This window comes from Macrotis lagotis, chromosome 1 (genome assembly GCF_037893015.1).
Source record: "Macrotis lagotis isolate mMagLag1 chromosome 1, bilby.v1.9.chrom.fasta, whole genome shotgun sequence".
Lineage (NCBI taxonomy): Eukaryota > Metazoa > Chordata > Mammalia > Peramelemorphia > Peramelidae > Macrotis > Macrotis lagotis.
Window position 1 is genome coordinate 629,035,826 of NC_133658.1, and position 18,822 is coordinate 629,054,647.

Below are 18,822 nucleotides of genomic sequence, written 5' to 3' on the forward strand. Positions count from 1 at the left end.
TAGCAATCCTGGATCCAAGATCTCTTTTCAAATTTATTTCTCATTGATACCATAAAATTAGGTCTGTTTACATATTGATTCCTGAACAAGGCTAGTTTTTCTTACATCTACTTATTCTGTCATTTACTCAGATTATACCCTACATATGTTCTAACTCATTCCTCAAAGACCAGTTCATAGCCCAAATCTTGTATGAAGTCTTCAATTATAAATTTTTATAAGCAATCACTACACATAATACCCAATTCTATTTCTCGCTGCTTAGAAATCCTTTGTTCTTTTGGTTTACATCAATAACTTTTATTTATCCATAATTCCTATTGTTAAGAGACAGGCATTTTTTTCTTCAAACAGATCATATGCTCCTTAAGGGCAAGAACAATGTACTGTATTTATTTTCTAATTGCTAGTGTCTAGCATAATGCATTACATACTAGATCCTCAACAAGTATTTATTATTGATGAGTTTCAATTCCATTTAAGTACAGAAAGCAGATCAGGTTTTTTTTTTTCTATAATGACAAAAATATGATTTGTCTAGTCCCCAATATTTGATTTTAATATTGAACTGATTCAGTAATCATTACAAAATCGAAGTGTTTCTATCAAAAAAAAACCAAACTGACTTCCTTTAGATTTAACAAAGTACATTAAACCTTTTGTTATGATTGGTGACAAAAGTGTTAGAGTTATAATGTGAGATTGGTGACTGAGTCCACTTAGGATTCCACTCTAAAGATATTTCACTTGAATGTCAGCTCCCTCAACATAGTTAAGCAGCATCAATCTTTTGGATTTGTGACATCACCACTTCCTGTAGCTCTATGGATTTCTATAATTACTAAAAGACCTGAGATAGGAAAATGATAAGGATTTCTTTTTCCTCTTTTTCAAATTCTTTGTCTTATTCCATAATCTCCAAAGCAAATTCTTGTTGAGTGTTTTAAAGAGGATTTCTTAGGTAGGTGTGGGGAAAGTACAATAACAAGGAAAAAAGGAAATGCTGTATGTTTCAAAATTATTTAGCATTTAATCTTGATTGTCAGTACCAATAGCAAGACACTTATACTTCCCTCTGAATTTCTTCCTCCCTAACTTCTTCATGGCTTTTATACAATCTTAACTCCACTTCTCTTGTCATGGATTTGACTTGTCAGAGTTTTTATTTTCCAGGCCTTTATGTTTCCAGGCTTCTTTAGGTCTTATTTATGGAATACAGAAATCTAAAATCTAATTAAGAACTTTCAACTGACAGGACTTTTTTGATTAACTCATGTGACACATCCTTCTGAGACATTTGCCCTCTTATCCCTGAGAAAGGGTTTCAAGTCCCTCACATTCTCTGTGAGAAAGTTATTTCTTGTGATGAGGAGTTGGAAGCTTAGCAGAGTGGCTCAATATATTAAATGCTTAATAAACTTTTTTGCATAATAATATCTTATTGAGGGTCTTTTTGATACTATCATAACCTCAACCATCCCTAGGCCTTCTTTCAGGATTCCTCACCTACTGGGCTCTAAGATGGAGTGAAACTTCCCTGTTTACCCCTTTTCACCAGTTTTCTGTAACTCCCCTTGTTCTGGTATACTAGAAATCTTCCTATCATTCTTTGGCCCCACACCTTTCCCTTTCTCCTCATGCAAATTGTCTTTGTTAGTCTCTTTCTTCCATCTATAAGAAGTGGGTCATAGTTCTTATCACTAAGAGATACATGAGATTCTTATGAGACTGGGAACTGAGATAATTACTAGAATTCTGTTTTAGTCTAACTTTCTATTTAATTCTAAACTAAAACTCATGTTTAGGCCTAATCCTATCATCTGTGTTTAGACCAAGCTAACACACACACACACACACACACACGCGCACGTGCACACACAAACACTGAAACTTTATTTGGTGTTAAGAATCAGGACAAATGGGGGTGGCTAGGTGGCACAGTGGATAGAGCACCGGCCCTGGAGTCAGGAGTACCTGAGTTCAAATCCAGCCTCAGACACATAATAATAACCTATCCATGTGACCTTGGGCAAGCCACTTAACCCCATTGCCTTGCAAAAAAAACTAAAAAAAAAGAATCAGGAAAAAATGAAAAAGAATATCTTTTCCATTTTCTCATCTTAAGGGCTCTGGTCTCACTTGCTCTAGATGTAGCAGGAGTGATGAGTGGTGAATCCTGATGATCATGTATAGTTGTTGTATTGATGCAATTATTGCACAAGGATGCTGAGTACGGACTCTTCAAGTAGACCGGCATTTTCCCTCTCCCTCTCTCCCTCTCCCTCTCCCTCTCTCTGTCTCTGTCTCTGTCTGTCTCTGTCTCTGTCTCTCTCTCTGCCTCCCTCTCTCCCTCTCCCTGTCTCTCATTCTCTCTCTGTCTCAGAAAATTCAGAGGCAATCTGCATTAGAGGAAGATTTAAAATGGATGTTTCAAAGCCTTCAAAATACCAACTGGTCAAACATAAGCATTGTTGAACTAGTTATCAGAAAACCTGGGTTTTTATTTTGCTTTAAGAATGCCCCCCTGGGGAGGCTAGGTGCTGTAGTGGATAAAGCACCGGCCCTGGAGTCAGGAGTAGCTGGGTTCAAATCTGGTCTCCCGGTCTCAGACACTTAATAATTCCCTAGCTGTGTGGCCTTGGGCAAGCCACTTAACCCTGTTTGCCTTGCAAAAACAAAAAAAAAAAAAAAAAAAAAGAATCCCCCCCCCAAAAAAAGAATGACCAATTTAAAAAATGACTATCATGAAAACATGTTAAACAAATGTACATACCTGTACAATGTTCACTGGACTATATGCTGCTGAGGGGAGGGCGATGGGAAGGGAGGGTGGAAGAAAACTATGTGTCTTACAAATGAACATGTGATTGAATAACATGTAATTGAAAAAATAAAATAAAATAAAATAAAAAATCATTAAGAAAAGAAAAACAATCAAAAAATCAAACAACAGCAACAACAAAAGAATTCCCAGTGTAATCTTGGGTCAATCACTTGAGCCAGTGTGGAGTGGTATACTGGATTCAACATCTGGCTTTGGCCTTTAATCTTCAAAAGTCACTTCCATTCTTGTAGCCATGGTTTCCCCATCTGTGAAATGTGGAAGTTGTTCTAGATGATTTCTAAGGGCCTTTCTAGCTCTAAATCCTACAAACTTCTCTCCAACTGATATGTATGTAACTACCATCTTGTTTCACAAGTAAAAATAAACTTTCTACAACTCAGCTTCCTTATCTGTAAAATGAGAGGGTTCAGCCCAAGGACTTCTAAGTTCTCTTTCAACTTTAAATATTAGAAATTATGATGCTATGGAAAATACTAATACTTAAAAAAGTATAAAATGCTATTACTAATAATAATAACTAGCATTTATGCAATGATATAAAACTTTCCAAGCAGTTTTTAAAACTTCCATTTGATCCTCACAACAACCCTAGGAGATTGCTCCACTATATCCTATATATAGCTTGTTTTTACATAGCTTTATTGTATGCTGTCAATCATATTAAACTGTGAGTTCCTAATTTTTACCTTTTTTTTGTATCACCCAGCAATCGGCACAATGTTCAATATGCAGTAGATGCTTAATAAATGATTATTGACTAAGTATATAAATTAAGACATCGGTATAGCCAAAAGATTAGGTGAATCTATTTTCTTTTTAGTTCCAGAGAATAAAGAATAGAGAGGCAATGGCTGTTCTGAGAGATGATGAACCAAAACACATCTTCCTATTGTTTCATTTCTCTTAATTCAAGTAAAGAGTGGATTCTCCTTTAGAAAAGTGGGAGTAGTACAATTATGTAAGATTTGATTGATCTAACTCTTAATTTTATCTGTCCCATCTAAAGAGTGAGAAAAGAATGATTTTTTAAAAAAATGGAGGTTAGCTTCTCAAAAAAAAAAAAAGAAATGAAAAGGGAGAGATCCAGATAGAAATAAGTAGGGAAAACTATTAAAAAATATGCAGATTGCCAAGGAGATTAAAAATGAGGAGATTAAATGTGAAATCATGTTTTAGGGCAGGAATTCCTAACTTTTTTTGTGATGTGTACTCCTTGGCTAGTCTAGTGAAGCCTATGAATATCTATACAAAATAATGTTTTCAAATGAATAAAATAAAATAAAATACATTACAAGGTCAAAACATTAAAAAAATTCATAGATCCCATGGTTAAGAACCCTTACTTTAGACAGTGAGTGATTCATAATTGTTGAGTAAATAAAAGGGAAATATATATATACTTTGCAAACTTTTGAAAGGAAAGAGAAAGGATAGAAATGAAGGGAATGATGGGGAGTAGACAGGTAGGTAAAGGTAGAGGAACTTTAAGAATGATAATCAAAAAATCAAAAGGGATAATTCCTATAAAATTTTTTTATTTTAAAAAATTGTTAAGCACCTTAACTATGAAATATGGTGCTAAATACTGGGTATCAAAAAGAAAAATATTTACATAGTGAATTTTTGTTCTATTAAAACAACAGATTAACTCCTTGTGCATAATTGCCTAGTTCTTTCTCTTTTTTAATATTTATATAATTTATTTTCCAATTATTCATTAATCTTCAAAGTATTATATCTGCAATATATAATTTCAAGTTCTATCTATGACTTGTATTCATGAAAATCTGCAAAGCCTTATGAGAATGTAATCTTTTACCAAATGATAATAAATCAGTAAATGCCACTTAGATGAAAGAACTAAAATCTATTTTTTTAACACATAAAACACAACAGCAAAGTGGTTAATGGCACTGGTGGCTGATACATTTTCCACTAATTTGATTGAATTTTTAAAAATGAATCTGATTTTTCATATAAAGAACCTTGTTCCCCCCAAAATATCCAATTTTTGAGACCTTAATGATAATGAATGACTAAATGCTCATCTTAACGATATCCTATATGATATGCACAAGAGCATTTATACTATAATCATTACTGATTTTTATAGATAAACACATCCAACATCTTTCCTGAAGGCTATCTGTCCACCACTAATATCCTACAATTTAAAGTAATGAACCCTAATGTGCAACAGTTTTCAAAATGCACTTTATGTCTGATAGTAAAATACACTTATTGTTGCTTCAGGGTGCAGGAGGACCTCAGATTAAAGACATTACTTAGGAAGTTGAAATTATCCTGGAAATACTATGCTAGCCTTCAGTCCATTCCTCCTACCACTCCCCAATCTGTAATCACTGCATTCTGGAGTTATTATTTTTTATTACAATTCAACTTTTCTTCTCAGTCTTTTTATGACATTCATAAAAGAAGGCAAAATGCCTCCCTTCCAAGATTTAACAACTGGATAAAGCATCCTGCCGATCAATGTGAGGATTCATGAAACAGAATATAAAAATTAAAGGTGGCCATCTTAAAATCTAGTGGCTATAAACTGTTACCTTAACAATGGAGCAACTAGCCAACAGAGGAAGTAAGATGTGTGTTATATATTTGTTAATAAACAGTGGGGTTTTTTGCAACATTTAGAATTTTGTTTTGTTAGGATTATCTTTTGTTTTGATTAGGCCTATTAGCACAAGTGAATATTTTTAAACCCGATTGCCTAGTATAAAATTTTAAGATTGTTAAATTATAACCTATTCTGAAATTCAGATTCATTTTCATGTATAACCAGTCTTTTTGGAGGCAGATCTTTAAATTATTAATAGCCTGCCTTTGTATACTTTAAAGTTTAAAATACTTTCACATAGATTATGCATTTTGAACCAACAAGTTTCATACTCATAATACAAATAAAGTAATTCCAAGAAAGATTAAAAGACTTGCCCAATGTCATAGATCTCAAAAATGGTAAGACAAATATTGGGGGTCATATTTTCTAATTCTAAGTACAATATTTTTTCCATTGTACTGGCCCTCTTATAAAACAATTAACTTTTGGAACAATAAGTTAAGTATATAAAAATTATAAGAATGTATTCCTTATTTATGATATGGTTAAGGGATTAACTGCAGATAAATTTTTAATTGTTATTTTTTCTTTTGGAAGTTTGAAATGATTGGAAAGCATGGCTATGTTCAGTTAGAAAAAAATGTTATATCATAATTCAGTCTCCCACTAAAAAATATTATAGCATACAAGGTATTAAAAATCAAATATTAATCTTTTCTAACATGTATATCATTTAATATAGCATTTTCATTTCAAAGGACATCAGTAAGGCATGATTGAAACTGCAGGTAACAGACTTCAGAAATGGCAGTTAATTTCAATTTATTTTACTGGTTCAGGAACATTTCTATAGTAACTGAATTGTCTTTTGCTTCTTCTCATTAACTTTTATGATATAGTAAACAACAGAACATCAACAGCATTGTTATAAAATAGTCCATGAAGTCTACTATTTGCATAGGAATATAGATAACCACACTCAAAGAACAATAAATAAATAGAGATTGAAATGGGAAGGAAAAAGAGGGGCAGACAGACAGGAAGATAGGAAGACAAGAAGCAAGGAAGGGAGAAAAAAGAGGGAAGGAAGAAGAAAAAGATTTTAACAATGTTTTAGCTCAGAATACATCTAGAATACAAAAATAATATTTTGTTTTGTTTTGTTTTGTTACCTGCCCTCTTATCCTCTTGGTGAGCCTCTGAATATTTAGGCTTTCTGAAGACCTAACCACTGGCAGCTATTGATTTATCAGGATTCATAAATGCAAAACAATCCCTTTTTTCTTTCTCAGTGTTTCTTCTCCTCAGAACAAGACCATTTAAAAGTGTTTTATGCCTTTTTACCAGTGGCATGCTGAGATCTGGATTCTTTTTTTCAACATTAATTAGGCTATCACGGCTTGGGTTAAGATTTGTATTTATAAATCTAAATACTCAACTGCCCCTGGCTATATACAATGGCTTCTTAGCACAATAAATAGGCAGTGGAACTTCAATACATTGTTAACATTTCCATACACCAGAGCTACATGAACACTAATCCTTATGAACATTAATCCCTAAATGAAGAAAAGTCATGGACATAACTATGTCACATGACATTTAAAAATACTTGTCACCAAAGTGACAGTTCAGAGATAATCTATAGTTTAGAATTCTGACCTAGCTATTAATGTTCAGGAAAATTACCAGTTATAAGCATATATTCTTTCCAGTAGATTGACTAAAGATATCTGCATAACCAAATGATACTATGCAAGGTTAAACCACTCAGTAATATAAAAAGGAATATACTGAAAAGACTAAACATGGCAAGTAAAAGTACAAAACTTTTTTCCCCCTCTCCTAACTTTCTATATTTCCTGTTATTTTTTACCTTTGTGTAGCATTTAGCCACACCTACTTTATTACCCTGACATTGAAATCACAATGATATGACCAAAGGATAAGGTGAAAAAAGTTATTGTCTAAATTTCCTGTTTGAGTTATTGGTAGTTGGTGCCTATTAATTTAATGGAATTTCCTCACAGTCAAATTCCTTTTCATTAACATAAAAAAGCAAACACAGAAACATTCAGTATGAGCTGATGTCAGACATTAGTGCTGTACTAAAGAGGGGTTATAGCAAACCTTTTCAATGTAGATAAAATCTTGGGAAATATTTAAAGTCCTAGATACTTCAGGGATTCTTTATGTTTGTTGTTCACTCTCCACACATTTAACTTTTAGGAACCTTGTAGCATACATTATTGAATAAGATTTAAAGATCTTACTATAGGTCTGTGATTTACTCAATATTGGAACAAGTAAACATAACATCTACCTGTACCATTAAATCACTATGTATTCACTTAAGTAGACATTATTCCCCAGCTGTCTATCTTGACAGGTTAAGTTTCCTTTCAAAGTAATTATGGCATTTTTATCATCCTGGTCTATTTAGTCAGTTTAATTTTTTCTTGGCCATATGTTATGGCTATAAGTAAAATTATCACACCAAGAGAACTATTTTAAGAATAAAAACTGGCACTTTGACTTCTATTTGTGAAAGAGGTCAACATGTTCAAGGTCAAAAAGATAACCGGTGGCAGAGTTAGGCTTTAAAATCCTAGGCTTTTAGTTCCAAATCTGGTCACCTTTCCATAGAAGCATGTTAGGTAGCTGACTCAAAGTCATACACTTGCCTAATTAGTGGGGTCGAGATTCAAAACTAATGCTCTCAGATTATAACTTTACATCTTCTCCTTATAGCTTAATATCCTCCCATTATAGAGACAGTCCAAGAAGGAAGACTGATTCCTCTCTATAGAGATGGCAATTGAAGAGATTTCTATCCCCATCTCCTTTTCAAATTCTCCTTCCTTGTCTCTGAAGAGTTTGAGGCATGGTGGGAAAGTCATTGATTACAATTAGGAGCTCATTAGTAACTACCAAGTAATTACTGACTTGAATTCAGATATTGGCAAATACTTTATAAGTCACTTAATGAATTTTCCATTAGTCTTTCTGGGAAAGATTTATGTTTTTCTATGCCACAACACTTCTCATTATCCCCTTTCTGTTTTTTGATTCTTAAATTACTTCCAAAAATTAAAAGCAAAATTTTAAACATCTTGAATGAACATTATTAAGCACATTTTATTTTTTCTTTTCTTTTTAGGTCCAAAAAGATATCGGTAATTCATACTCTCCTTTCTCCAGTTTGTGTGACCATGATTCTGAAAAATAAGTTTTCTGCCACCTTTAATTATCTTACTACATAAAATATAAAAGTTAAGGGGATATACTTTGGGGACATTCTAGCAGCTGATCAAATCAGTTTTTAAGATAAATTAATTAATATTATTGTACTGAACTGATAATTTTTATTTGACTGAATTAACTGATTTTTTTCAAAATGGAAACACACATATGTATGTGTATATGTGTACATGTGTGTGCATGTGATCTGAGTCTGAATATGTCTAACTCCTGTTCTTCTCACTCACTGGAGAGATCAGAAAGATTAGAAAATGTTACTACTGTAAATATTTTAACAGATTCACTCTTAGTTTCATAAAATATGAGAACTCTGGGTTGAGATCCATTTGGGATTGGACATCTTGGAATGCATGGGTGAAATATTACCAAATAAATTCTCTTTCCTGTGCTGTTCATGTAGAAGGTAAGAAGTTAACAATCTCTATCTAAAAACACATAGGGAGGCTGAAGAAGAATTTCAAGGAATTGTCCTTAAGAATGTGGTGATTATATGCAGAGTTGCTTTGGTGCCACATGTTGACTTTTTAAGTGGGGAGCATCATTGAGAGAAGACTTAAAGTAAATTCTTGTAGTCTTCAAATATTTGAGGGTTGTCTCATGGAAGAGAAATTAAACATTCTCTGCTTGGAATTAGATATTCTTTACTTGGTCCCAGATGTCCAAACTAGTATCAGCAGGTACACATTTCAGAGGCAGATTCAGCTTAATGTAAAGAACATCAGTGAAATACTCAGAGATGCCCAAAGATGTAATGAATGGGCTGGCTTTGGGAGGTAAGGACTTTCTTCACCAGAGATCTTTTAAATAAAGAGTAGATGCATTCTGAGGTCCCTTTCAAATGACAGTTCTTTGGTGCAATGAAATCATCACACAATATCTTTTACCTTCAATTCATACATTTATAAATTGGAGATAATGATACTTCTACTGCCTACTCTCATAATATTTTTAATGAGAAGGAACAAACATCACAAATGTGACACTATGCTATTTGCTGTATGTTTTAAAGAATTTTGAAAAAAATTAATTGTGAATATCATTAGTCAGAATTTAAATAAATGCCTCTTTTATGTCAAGCACTTGGCTGAGTGATGAATACACAAAGAAAGGCAGACATAAGCAATTAGATCCTGCTCTCAAAGAATCCACCTTCTCTGAGGTGGAGTTGTCTAGTGGTTGGGGTGGGGAAGTAAAGACTGAATCAACAACTTCCTCAAAACTGGGCCAGGAATGTATATTCATTATTCATTGCCCCTAAGGCATGCTTTGCTATCTCAGCTCTTCCATTAAACAGATTTAGAAAGACCTTGGAAGAAAGATCTAGGGATAGGTTTGGACTGGAAAATAGCATATCTTGAGAGAAAGCATTCACCTGAGAGGAAGAATTTAATGAAAGCTATATTTGTAGCCTAGACCACATAGTCTTTGGAATATAGGCATTAAAGCATAGGAACTCAGGAAGCATTTGCTGAGGATCAAAGAAGCTAGAGAGGGAAAGGTCTTTCTTAAAGAGGAAGGCAAGAGATATGACCAGAGATTCTTGGATAAGGGAAGAGAAAAGAGGATGACTTGTGATTTCTTTGATATAGGGAATTCTCAGATGATAAAACTCTCTCTAAGGATAAAAACTGGAATTTTTTGTATATTGTAATCTTTGATGACAGTACAGTGTTCTAGAATACTGACTGGAGAAGAAGTAAATAAGCATTTATGTAACATCTGCTAGGTACCAGGTACTATGACAAAAGTTTTATAAATATTAACTTAATTAATCCTCAAACTCTGTGAGGTAGATGATGTTAATATCTTCATTTGATATTTAGGAAGACTGAAGCAAACATATGTTGCTTAAGGTCATACAGTCAATATGTTTCAGAGGCAAGACTTGAACCCAAGAACTTGAACTATTTTAAATAGAAGATTTAGGAGGTAATTATAAAAGAACATCTTTGAAGACCCAAGAGTAAGGTGATAGCTACTCTGGTGCTCCCACACCTGGAAATATGATAATAAATATATATTTTAAAAGGAATGAAATAATAATAACCTTTGCAGATGAAAGTTATATTAGGCACCTACAAATTTAACATTCAGTCTAGATAGAATAGGATCAGATAATGCTAAATAAGTTTGAAAATAAGGTTCAATTAGGAAAAACAAGAAAAACTTTTAAAAACACAATTTCTCTTCAAGTTGTCTTATTGAACCCATCAGACTTTTATGATATTTCTACTTTTCCAATGGTTATTTAATACCTCCCTCCCATGCTAAGCAATTAGATTTTTAAAAATGACATTTTCTCTGTTCCACATTGGTGATCCATTTTCTATCTCTATTCCATTGCATTTAATGTCCCCCACAAAAAAAATGAACTCCCTCAACATCATTCAACTTAAGCACACAATTTAGTCACCCACATAGAGAAAAATAATCCTACCAACACCACATGTGGATTTAGTGCTATTATTCAGACTGTGCTGTGGTTGTATGAATGATCCTCAAGATGGATCTAGAAACCTACTACCATTGATTGGTTAAATAGGAGATGTAACAATGGATAGCCCACATTGTCTATTAGAATCTGTACAATTTCCATTTGTACATATCTATATACCTATATGTATACATATGCACATATGTATAAATATATGTGTGTATACATTGGGCAGACTGCTCCATAGATCATATAAAACAGAATGAGGGAATGGAAGACGATTTTCACTGGAATCATTAATATGAGAATTAGTGAAATCTCAGATACAGAAGGAGCAACATACTAAAGTGTTTCCCATTATGCTAAGTAATACAAGCCTGTATTACTGCTACAGTCTCCTAAAAGGTTTTTCTCTCTTAAGTCTTTCCCTACTTTTGGTCATCCATCACATTGCTGCCAAAGTGATTTTGTCTAAGTCTAGACATGATCTTGTCACTTACTCCTTTACTCAATAAACTCTAGTGGATTATTATTGTTCCCAGGATAAAATATAGACTCCTTTAATTTTTAATACCTTTCTCAGTCCAGCCTCAGCTTTTTTTTTTCAACCTCATTGGACATCTTCCACCTCCACCTCATTCCCAAATCTTAAAATTAAGTCAAAATGACATTTTCTCTATTCTTCATTTCATTTGTGTTCCATCTTCTACTTACTTTGTATATTTGTCATTATTTTCTTAAAACTTATGCCGTGTGTGTGTGTGTGTGTGTGTGTGTGTGTGTGTGTGGTCTCTTCTCCATTAAAATGCAGTTCCTTGAGAGTACAAATTGTTTTGTCTTTTTCTGTATTGTATCTCCAACAGTACGCAGTAGGTACTTAATAAATTTTTATTGATTGGTTGATTAAACCCTTAGAAATTTCTCCAAAACAAGTTTACATGTACTGTTTTAAAAGATCAGATGGCTTATATTCTCTTGAGAATTTGAACTTCTTTCTGAGAATTCAGGATTACAAAAGAGATGACTACAAATCACAGAGAGTCAGGACTGAATTGTTTTAGATATTGCTGAGGAATAAAAAGAAAATGGAGTGTGATATGAATATTTGGATTTCAGGGAAACAAAAGAAAGGTTAACTGAGATAACAACTTACTTGATATCCCTGTAATCCATCCATTTTGGGGGTATTTAACAATGAAACCCCTTACTTTTTCAAGGTTGTATTGTCTTAGGGGAATTTAGTGTGGATTTTATTTATAGTGTAGCTGTTACAAAACATAGATGTTAAAGGCAACAGTGAATTGAGAACTAGATTTAAAATGAGAAAGACCTGAGTTCAAATTTGACACATATTAGCTGGGTAACTCTTGCCAAGGCACTTCATTTTTCAGTGTCTAGGAAAATGTTCAAAGATTATGAGTTGCAGAAGATATGATGATCTTCATTGGTGGTAAAATTTTTCTTTCTAGCTCACTACATTGATGAAATTTCAAATTTGGATCAATTGCTTCTTCCTCCAAAAATAAAACAAAACTGAGAAACAGCAATAGCAAAAAAAAAAAACCTCTTAGCTAAACAGTTATATATGCTCAAAGCCATGAGGCTGTTACATCAGCAATGATCCAGTTGTAATTTTAATAAAATTCAAAGGACATGATTGCTAATTAACTAATGAAATATTGCCTTTCAGATATCTTTAAATATTCGCCAATAGAAAAATCAGTTACAATATGGATCATACAAATTTAAAAGACTACATGATATTCCACGATTTTCAGTTTTTATTATTATGTTCTTAACAACCTTTTGTTTTACTACAGATGCTGAATCAAGACAGGTTCATGAGAGGATAGGAAAAATATACTGATGGGCATAATGTAAGTTTTAATTAAATCATATAAGAATATTGTAGAACATTCTGCTATTGATTTTTTAGTTATAAGTACAGAATGCCAAGTACCATTTCAATTAGTCAACATTACTTTTAGTGTAATTAAAATCTTAATGTGATCTTTTAAAAATAATCCTCTCTCAAATTGCATACTAATGAGCATCTTTATCTCCATAACTGGAATGTTGTTGCTTGTATAACTACATTATATTACCATGTACATTGCCATCATGATTAGTATATTTAGTGAATATTTTCTAATCTACTGTAATGCATATATGGTCAGAAAAGAAGGGGGGTGTAAGTGTGTGCATGTGTGTACTTACTCATATATATCAAAGGTATGTATAAATGTAAATAAGGAATGTGTATACACATATATTTTGGGAGGGAGGGAGGGGGAGAGAGAGAGAGAGAGAGAGAGAGAGAGAGAGAGAGAGAGAGAGAGAGAGAGAGAGAGAGAGAATGAATTAATTCCCCTACAAGAATTGCTGACTTTCAAAATTTTTCTTTTCTGGTCTCCAAACTCCTCTTTCCCCATAAAGGTTCTCATGTACTTTACACTATAAAGGCTTATAAAAAAAACTTATTTTATAGCCAAATAAAAACTTAGAGTGAAACAACCTCACACTATAGAAATCTAACAGCTAATTCTACCTAAGTTGTTATGAGATCAATGGTGTCTTAATACATTACTCTTTTGTGATATACCTATATACTATAAGAAAAAATGTCTGGAAAGAGCAACCTAAATAAGCATACCAATTCTTCAATATCTTTAGGTTGTGATAGAGGAATAAAAAAAAAAGTGTTTATTTACATAGTTTACCTCTCCCTAAATTATATGTATTTATATAATCATGCATATATATATATATGTGTGTGTGTGTGTGTGTGTGTGTGTGTGTGTGTGTGTAAAATCATTGAATGCATATACCATAAGAATACCCATGATATTATTTCCTATGAATTTACCCTTTAGAGATATAATTTATACACAACTTAACATAAAAATACAGTGAGTTGTCTATAAGTGAGTATAATGAAATTAGATGTGATCTTAAAGATCATCTCATCCCAACCTTAGATTTGGACATGGTTAATTTATGAGAGAGATTCTAATTATGTGCCAATGAACCAGCATGCTGAAGGTAGTTTGCTATGTGTAAAATATTTATCATTCAATAAAATACATATATACATATATATATGTATACACACACATATATATGTACATGTATATATATATATATTCCATAATCATTCCTCTCAACATTTATACCTTAAATCTCCTCATTAACCCAATCTTTTCTGTCATCTTTTCAAGATTATCATTAATACCCTTTGCCCTACATGTGGATATGTCCCACAAATCTAAGTTGGATCTTACACTTTCAATAAAGTTTCTCATCAGTTTCTTTGGAATCTACTATCATCAGTTTGTTTATGATTCCCAGATCTACTGTCTGACCATTACCTTCAGTGATATCTGGTCCTATGTTAATAAATGCTTGAAAGATATGGCTTCTAGGATCTTCCACGGGAATCCCAAATTCATTCTGTTCAAGATGTCTTTCCTGAAATTCCACTAGACTTCCTAACTTCCTTATTTTCTACCCTTCTAGTCACATAGATTTCTAACCCCTGAATCATTTTCAACACTTCCTTCTTGGCCACTTCATATTTGATCATGGTCTTTTCAATTCCAACACTACACTATCTCTCAAATCTATCACCTTCTTTTCACTCATTGCTATCACCATATTTAGGCCCTCATTATCTTTTAGTGGGACTACTACGTTAATAAAGTACCTTTTTTTTGAACTATCTGTGAAAACAGTCTTCTTCAATCCATCCTCTACAGAGTTCCAAAATAACATTGTTAAAAGATAGGTCTGATTGTGTCATCAACTTCTTAAAGATTTAATGACTCCTTATCACCTCTGGCATTCAAATAGTCTTAGTGTGATCCTTGGTTTAAATTGCACTAAAATTTTTGAAACAACTTGCATTTCAGATTGAGTTGTAATCCTTTCCCCCTCCCATCCTTAGTACTCTCCAGAGAAATTATTTTTGTTAGGCTTTATGTTGCATTTCATTTCATTCCTCTAAGATTTTGTACAGACTATCCCCAATATGAGCAACATCCTCCCTTTTCACATCTAACTCTTGAAATTACTAAGCCCCTTACAGGCTCAGGTCAAGTATTACTTTCTATATTTTGTTTTTCTTGAGCCACCTCCTCTTCCAATTATTAGCAGACTTTTCCTGAATTATTTAGTGCTGACTTTGTGAATATTATATATATATATATATATATATATATATATATATATATATTTTTATCTGTGCACATGCTGCTTCCTTCAAAGGAAAGAAGGAAGGTAAAACCCAGAGAGATGACTTGACAGGCTCATAAACCTGTTAAGAAGTAGAAAATGGACCTAAACCTCTATCTTCTTAAGAGTATAAAGTTCTTCAGACTTAATAACATTCTCCTGTCTTTTCTTATAAGCAGCTTGAGGCTTCATTTGAATTTTTAAATATTACATATTATGTTTTTCCATATATATTTCTCCTCTTTTTTTGTTACTCATAATTTCCTAAATTTCCAATTTAAGTTATTTTTTCCTTCCCTATGTTCTACTATACTGATTCCAATATATCTTTTATTTTCTATCTTGTCTTCTTTGCACTTGGCCCCAACCCTCACATTATGATTCCTTATATATCTTGTGGTTTACTCACAATTATTAAAGAGAATGTTGTAAGTATAATGAAATATGCAAACTTTAAAAGTGATTTTATCATTTTCTATTCTTTTATGCTAAATTTTTTCCTTGAAATTCTCTACTTTAGAAAAACTGCTTTTCATTCATTTTAGGTATACTATTATATTATTAGTAAAGAATTAGTTTTTGTGGATCCTGTTTGGACAATACAAACATTCTACTAGATTACAATAGTGGCTGTTTCTTTAAAGCTATATTTTCTTCTGTTTCATTTCACTGATTGAATATGTAGTTATAAATTGGAAAGAAAAAATTCAGTGATTATATAAACAACAGAATAGCAGCTACTGAAGGGAAAAATGATAAAATAAAGTACAACTATTTTATACTTGTAAATTTTCTCTTAGGTTGCAAGATAAATCCATGTTTTCCTAATTCTAATTTTATCAATATAATATTACATTAAAATTGAATAATAACTCTAAATATATTTTGAAAAAAAGCAATAATATTAAAAATATATCTCTAAAACTGATTTGGTATGTCTTTGATGTAAACACAAGAGTATAGCAAATTCTTGGAGCGACTGGACCAACCTTTGTATCTATGTGAGCCATCCATGTTGCTAAATTCGATGTGATTCTCATCAGCCCAATACAGTCTATTGTTGACATAATCTATTGTGAGTGCCATAGGTCTAGAAATCTTTGTTTCTATGACAACACTCTGATTGGTTCCATCCATCCCAACTCGGCCAATGTGAGGATATTCACAGCAGTCAATCCAGTACAAATACCTAGGAAAGAAAATCAATGACTTCTTTGTTTACAGAAGCTCAGGCATCAACACACAAGCAAATTTCACTTATTTTACTAAGCGGTTTTCAAATTAATTTTCTGACATCTCAGTCTGACAGTTCCTGAAAAACATTCTTTGATGGCACCTATACCAAATGAGATAATATTTATAAAATGCTTTACTTGGTGCCCACTATATAGTAGGAGCTTTCCTTCCCTCTCCTATATCTTTGAACTTTACTGTAATATTGATGTGCCATATTTATTTACTTCTCATTTTTCTTAATTAAAAACTCATATAAATGTCTAAGTGATTGCAAAAAAATATTTTCTCAATATATTGCCTTCTTAAAGATAACCAATTTGTAGATGATAAAGACTACAAAGAAAGGAGAAATAATATTGGAGCATACATATCACACTTTGGATCAACTCAAACAAACAAAAGTTCTGTTCCTCTATTCTCAAACTTCTATGTAGTTTGGAGATGTTCCCATTTAATTACAAGAAAGTGCATTTCACTTTATTATGTAGCTTTTTAGTATAGAAGGGATTTAGTGGACTTAGTGATTGAGGTCAACTATTTCATTTTGGAGATGATTTCCTCAAAAAAAAGACGATCCAACTTGCCTAAGGTTACACAACTAGTAAGAACACTTGGGATTCATATCAAGATTTTAAATCCAAATGCAGTTGCTTTGTAACTTTTCTTAGAGAGTAAGATTCTTCCCATTTAGAGCAGCCTGTTAAAAATCTAACCATTCTATTCTGTAGAATATCACCTCTTTTAAGACAAGGCCATTTTTCCTTTTGTTTTCCCATCACCAAGTAAATTACCTTTCATAAATTAGGTACTTAATAAATGTTCAAATTGAAAGGATTTTATCCTACATCAAAATAAGTAACAAAGTGGTTACCTTGATCTGACATTTAAAAAAATGAATGGAAAACAATTATTTTCTCATATCTCTTACAGAATACAGCAAGGGAAGAACTGATGCTTTGGCTTTTCAATAAGTTTTTTTTTTTTTAAGTATAACTCAATAGTCAAAAAAAATTCTCACCCTAATCAAATTTTCTATGCAATTACAATCTAGCACTTCCTCTTCCTTGAAAATAAGTACTTTAGCTTGTACCATTTGCAGTTACAAATTCAGCAGATTTCATCTCTGGAAATATGGGGAAATCATTTCATGAGGTTAAATTCCATCTATAACATCCTTAACAATCTATTTTGAATATTCATATTAAAGGGAAAGAAATTGTTTCTTAAAAGTTCTATCAACAGAAGAGTCTAAGTAGAAAAGGTCTAAACTTAAAGATTTAAAAGTCTATTTGGTTCTAATTTAATTCTGATCTTGAAAGAGTAAAAAGAAAAATACTGAGAAAAGAAATACATTAAGGATGATTTCCTTAATGAAAAAAAATATTGAACACAGAATCAACATGCTTTTAACATCATTTTTATTTCTGTCTGGAGGCAGGGGATAGAGTAGGGAAAGAATAGAGAGCAGAAAAGTTGAGTCAGACCAGTTTGAGATTGCCCAAATAAAAAAAAAATTACAGTAGAGATAAGCAGTGTGGAGGACTCAAAGCAATTTCCTAGGATTGCTGTCCCAAATAAGATTATTAAACAAAAGCATAATTAAATACATAAAGAGATAATGATAAACAATAGAAGATAGAGTATGCCAAGGTACTGTAATCTCTTATGAGGAAAAGAAAAAAAAAAGGTTGGGGCTTTGTTTTCACTGATGTAGACTTGTCAGAATTCCAGTCTTTTTAAGACCTCTAATACAAAAATTACCAGAAGACTGATAAGCTGTTTACCTTTCTGATCTTAGCTATCCTTGAGTGCAGGACTGTGATTCCCTAGTTTTCAGATAGGAAGCTGTGATACAAACCAGTACCATCATAAACTTCAAGGGTTGTCAATAATTTCCTTGGATTTTGCACCAAGGACTGTGATTTCATTAAGGCTGGGGTACAGATTATAATCACTTTGTGAGCTAATATCTTCATATTGATGTTTTGGGTATTGTTGCCAATTCAGTGATGAGATTCTCTGAATTTAACTTAAGTAAGTTTTCAGACAGCAAATATATTTTCACCATTCATTCTGAACTCAAAACCCTGAATCTCAATTATCTCAACTGTAAATAAATAAATAAGAAAGGATGAAAGAAAGAATGAACAGAAGAAAGGAAGAAAGGTGGGCAGTTAGGTGGCACAATGGATAGTCAGGAGGACCTGAGTTCAAATTCAACCTCAGACACTTAAT

The 18,822-nt window shown here is 32.5% G+C and overlaps 1 protein-coding gene across 4 annotated transcripts in view; it reads right to left on the reverse strand.

The window, feature by feature from the left end:
- LRP1B (LDL receptor related protein 1B) overlaps positions 1 to 18,822 on the reverse strand; it is a 2,479,914-nt gene that overhangs the window by 299,698 nt on the left and 2,161,394 nt on the right. For all 4 annotated transcript variants that reach the window (XM_074215080.1, XM_074215079.1, XM_074215078.1 and 1 more), the window contains exon 60: positions 16,341 to 16,540. In XM_074215080.1, coding sequence (XP_074071181.1) covers positions 16,341 to 16,540 — 200 coding nt within the window. The remainder of the gene's footprint in view (positions 1 to 16,340; positions 16,541 to 18,822) is intronic.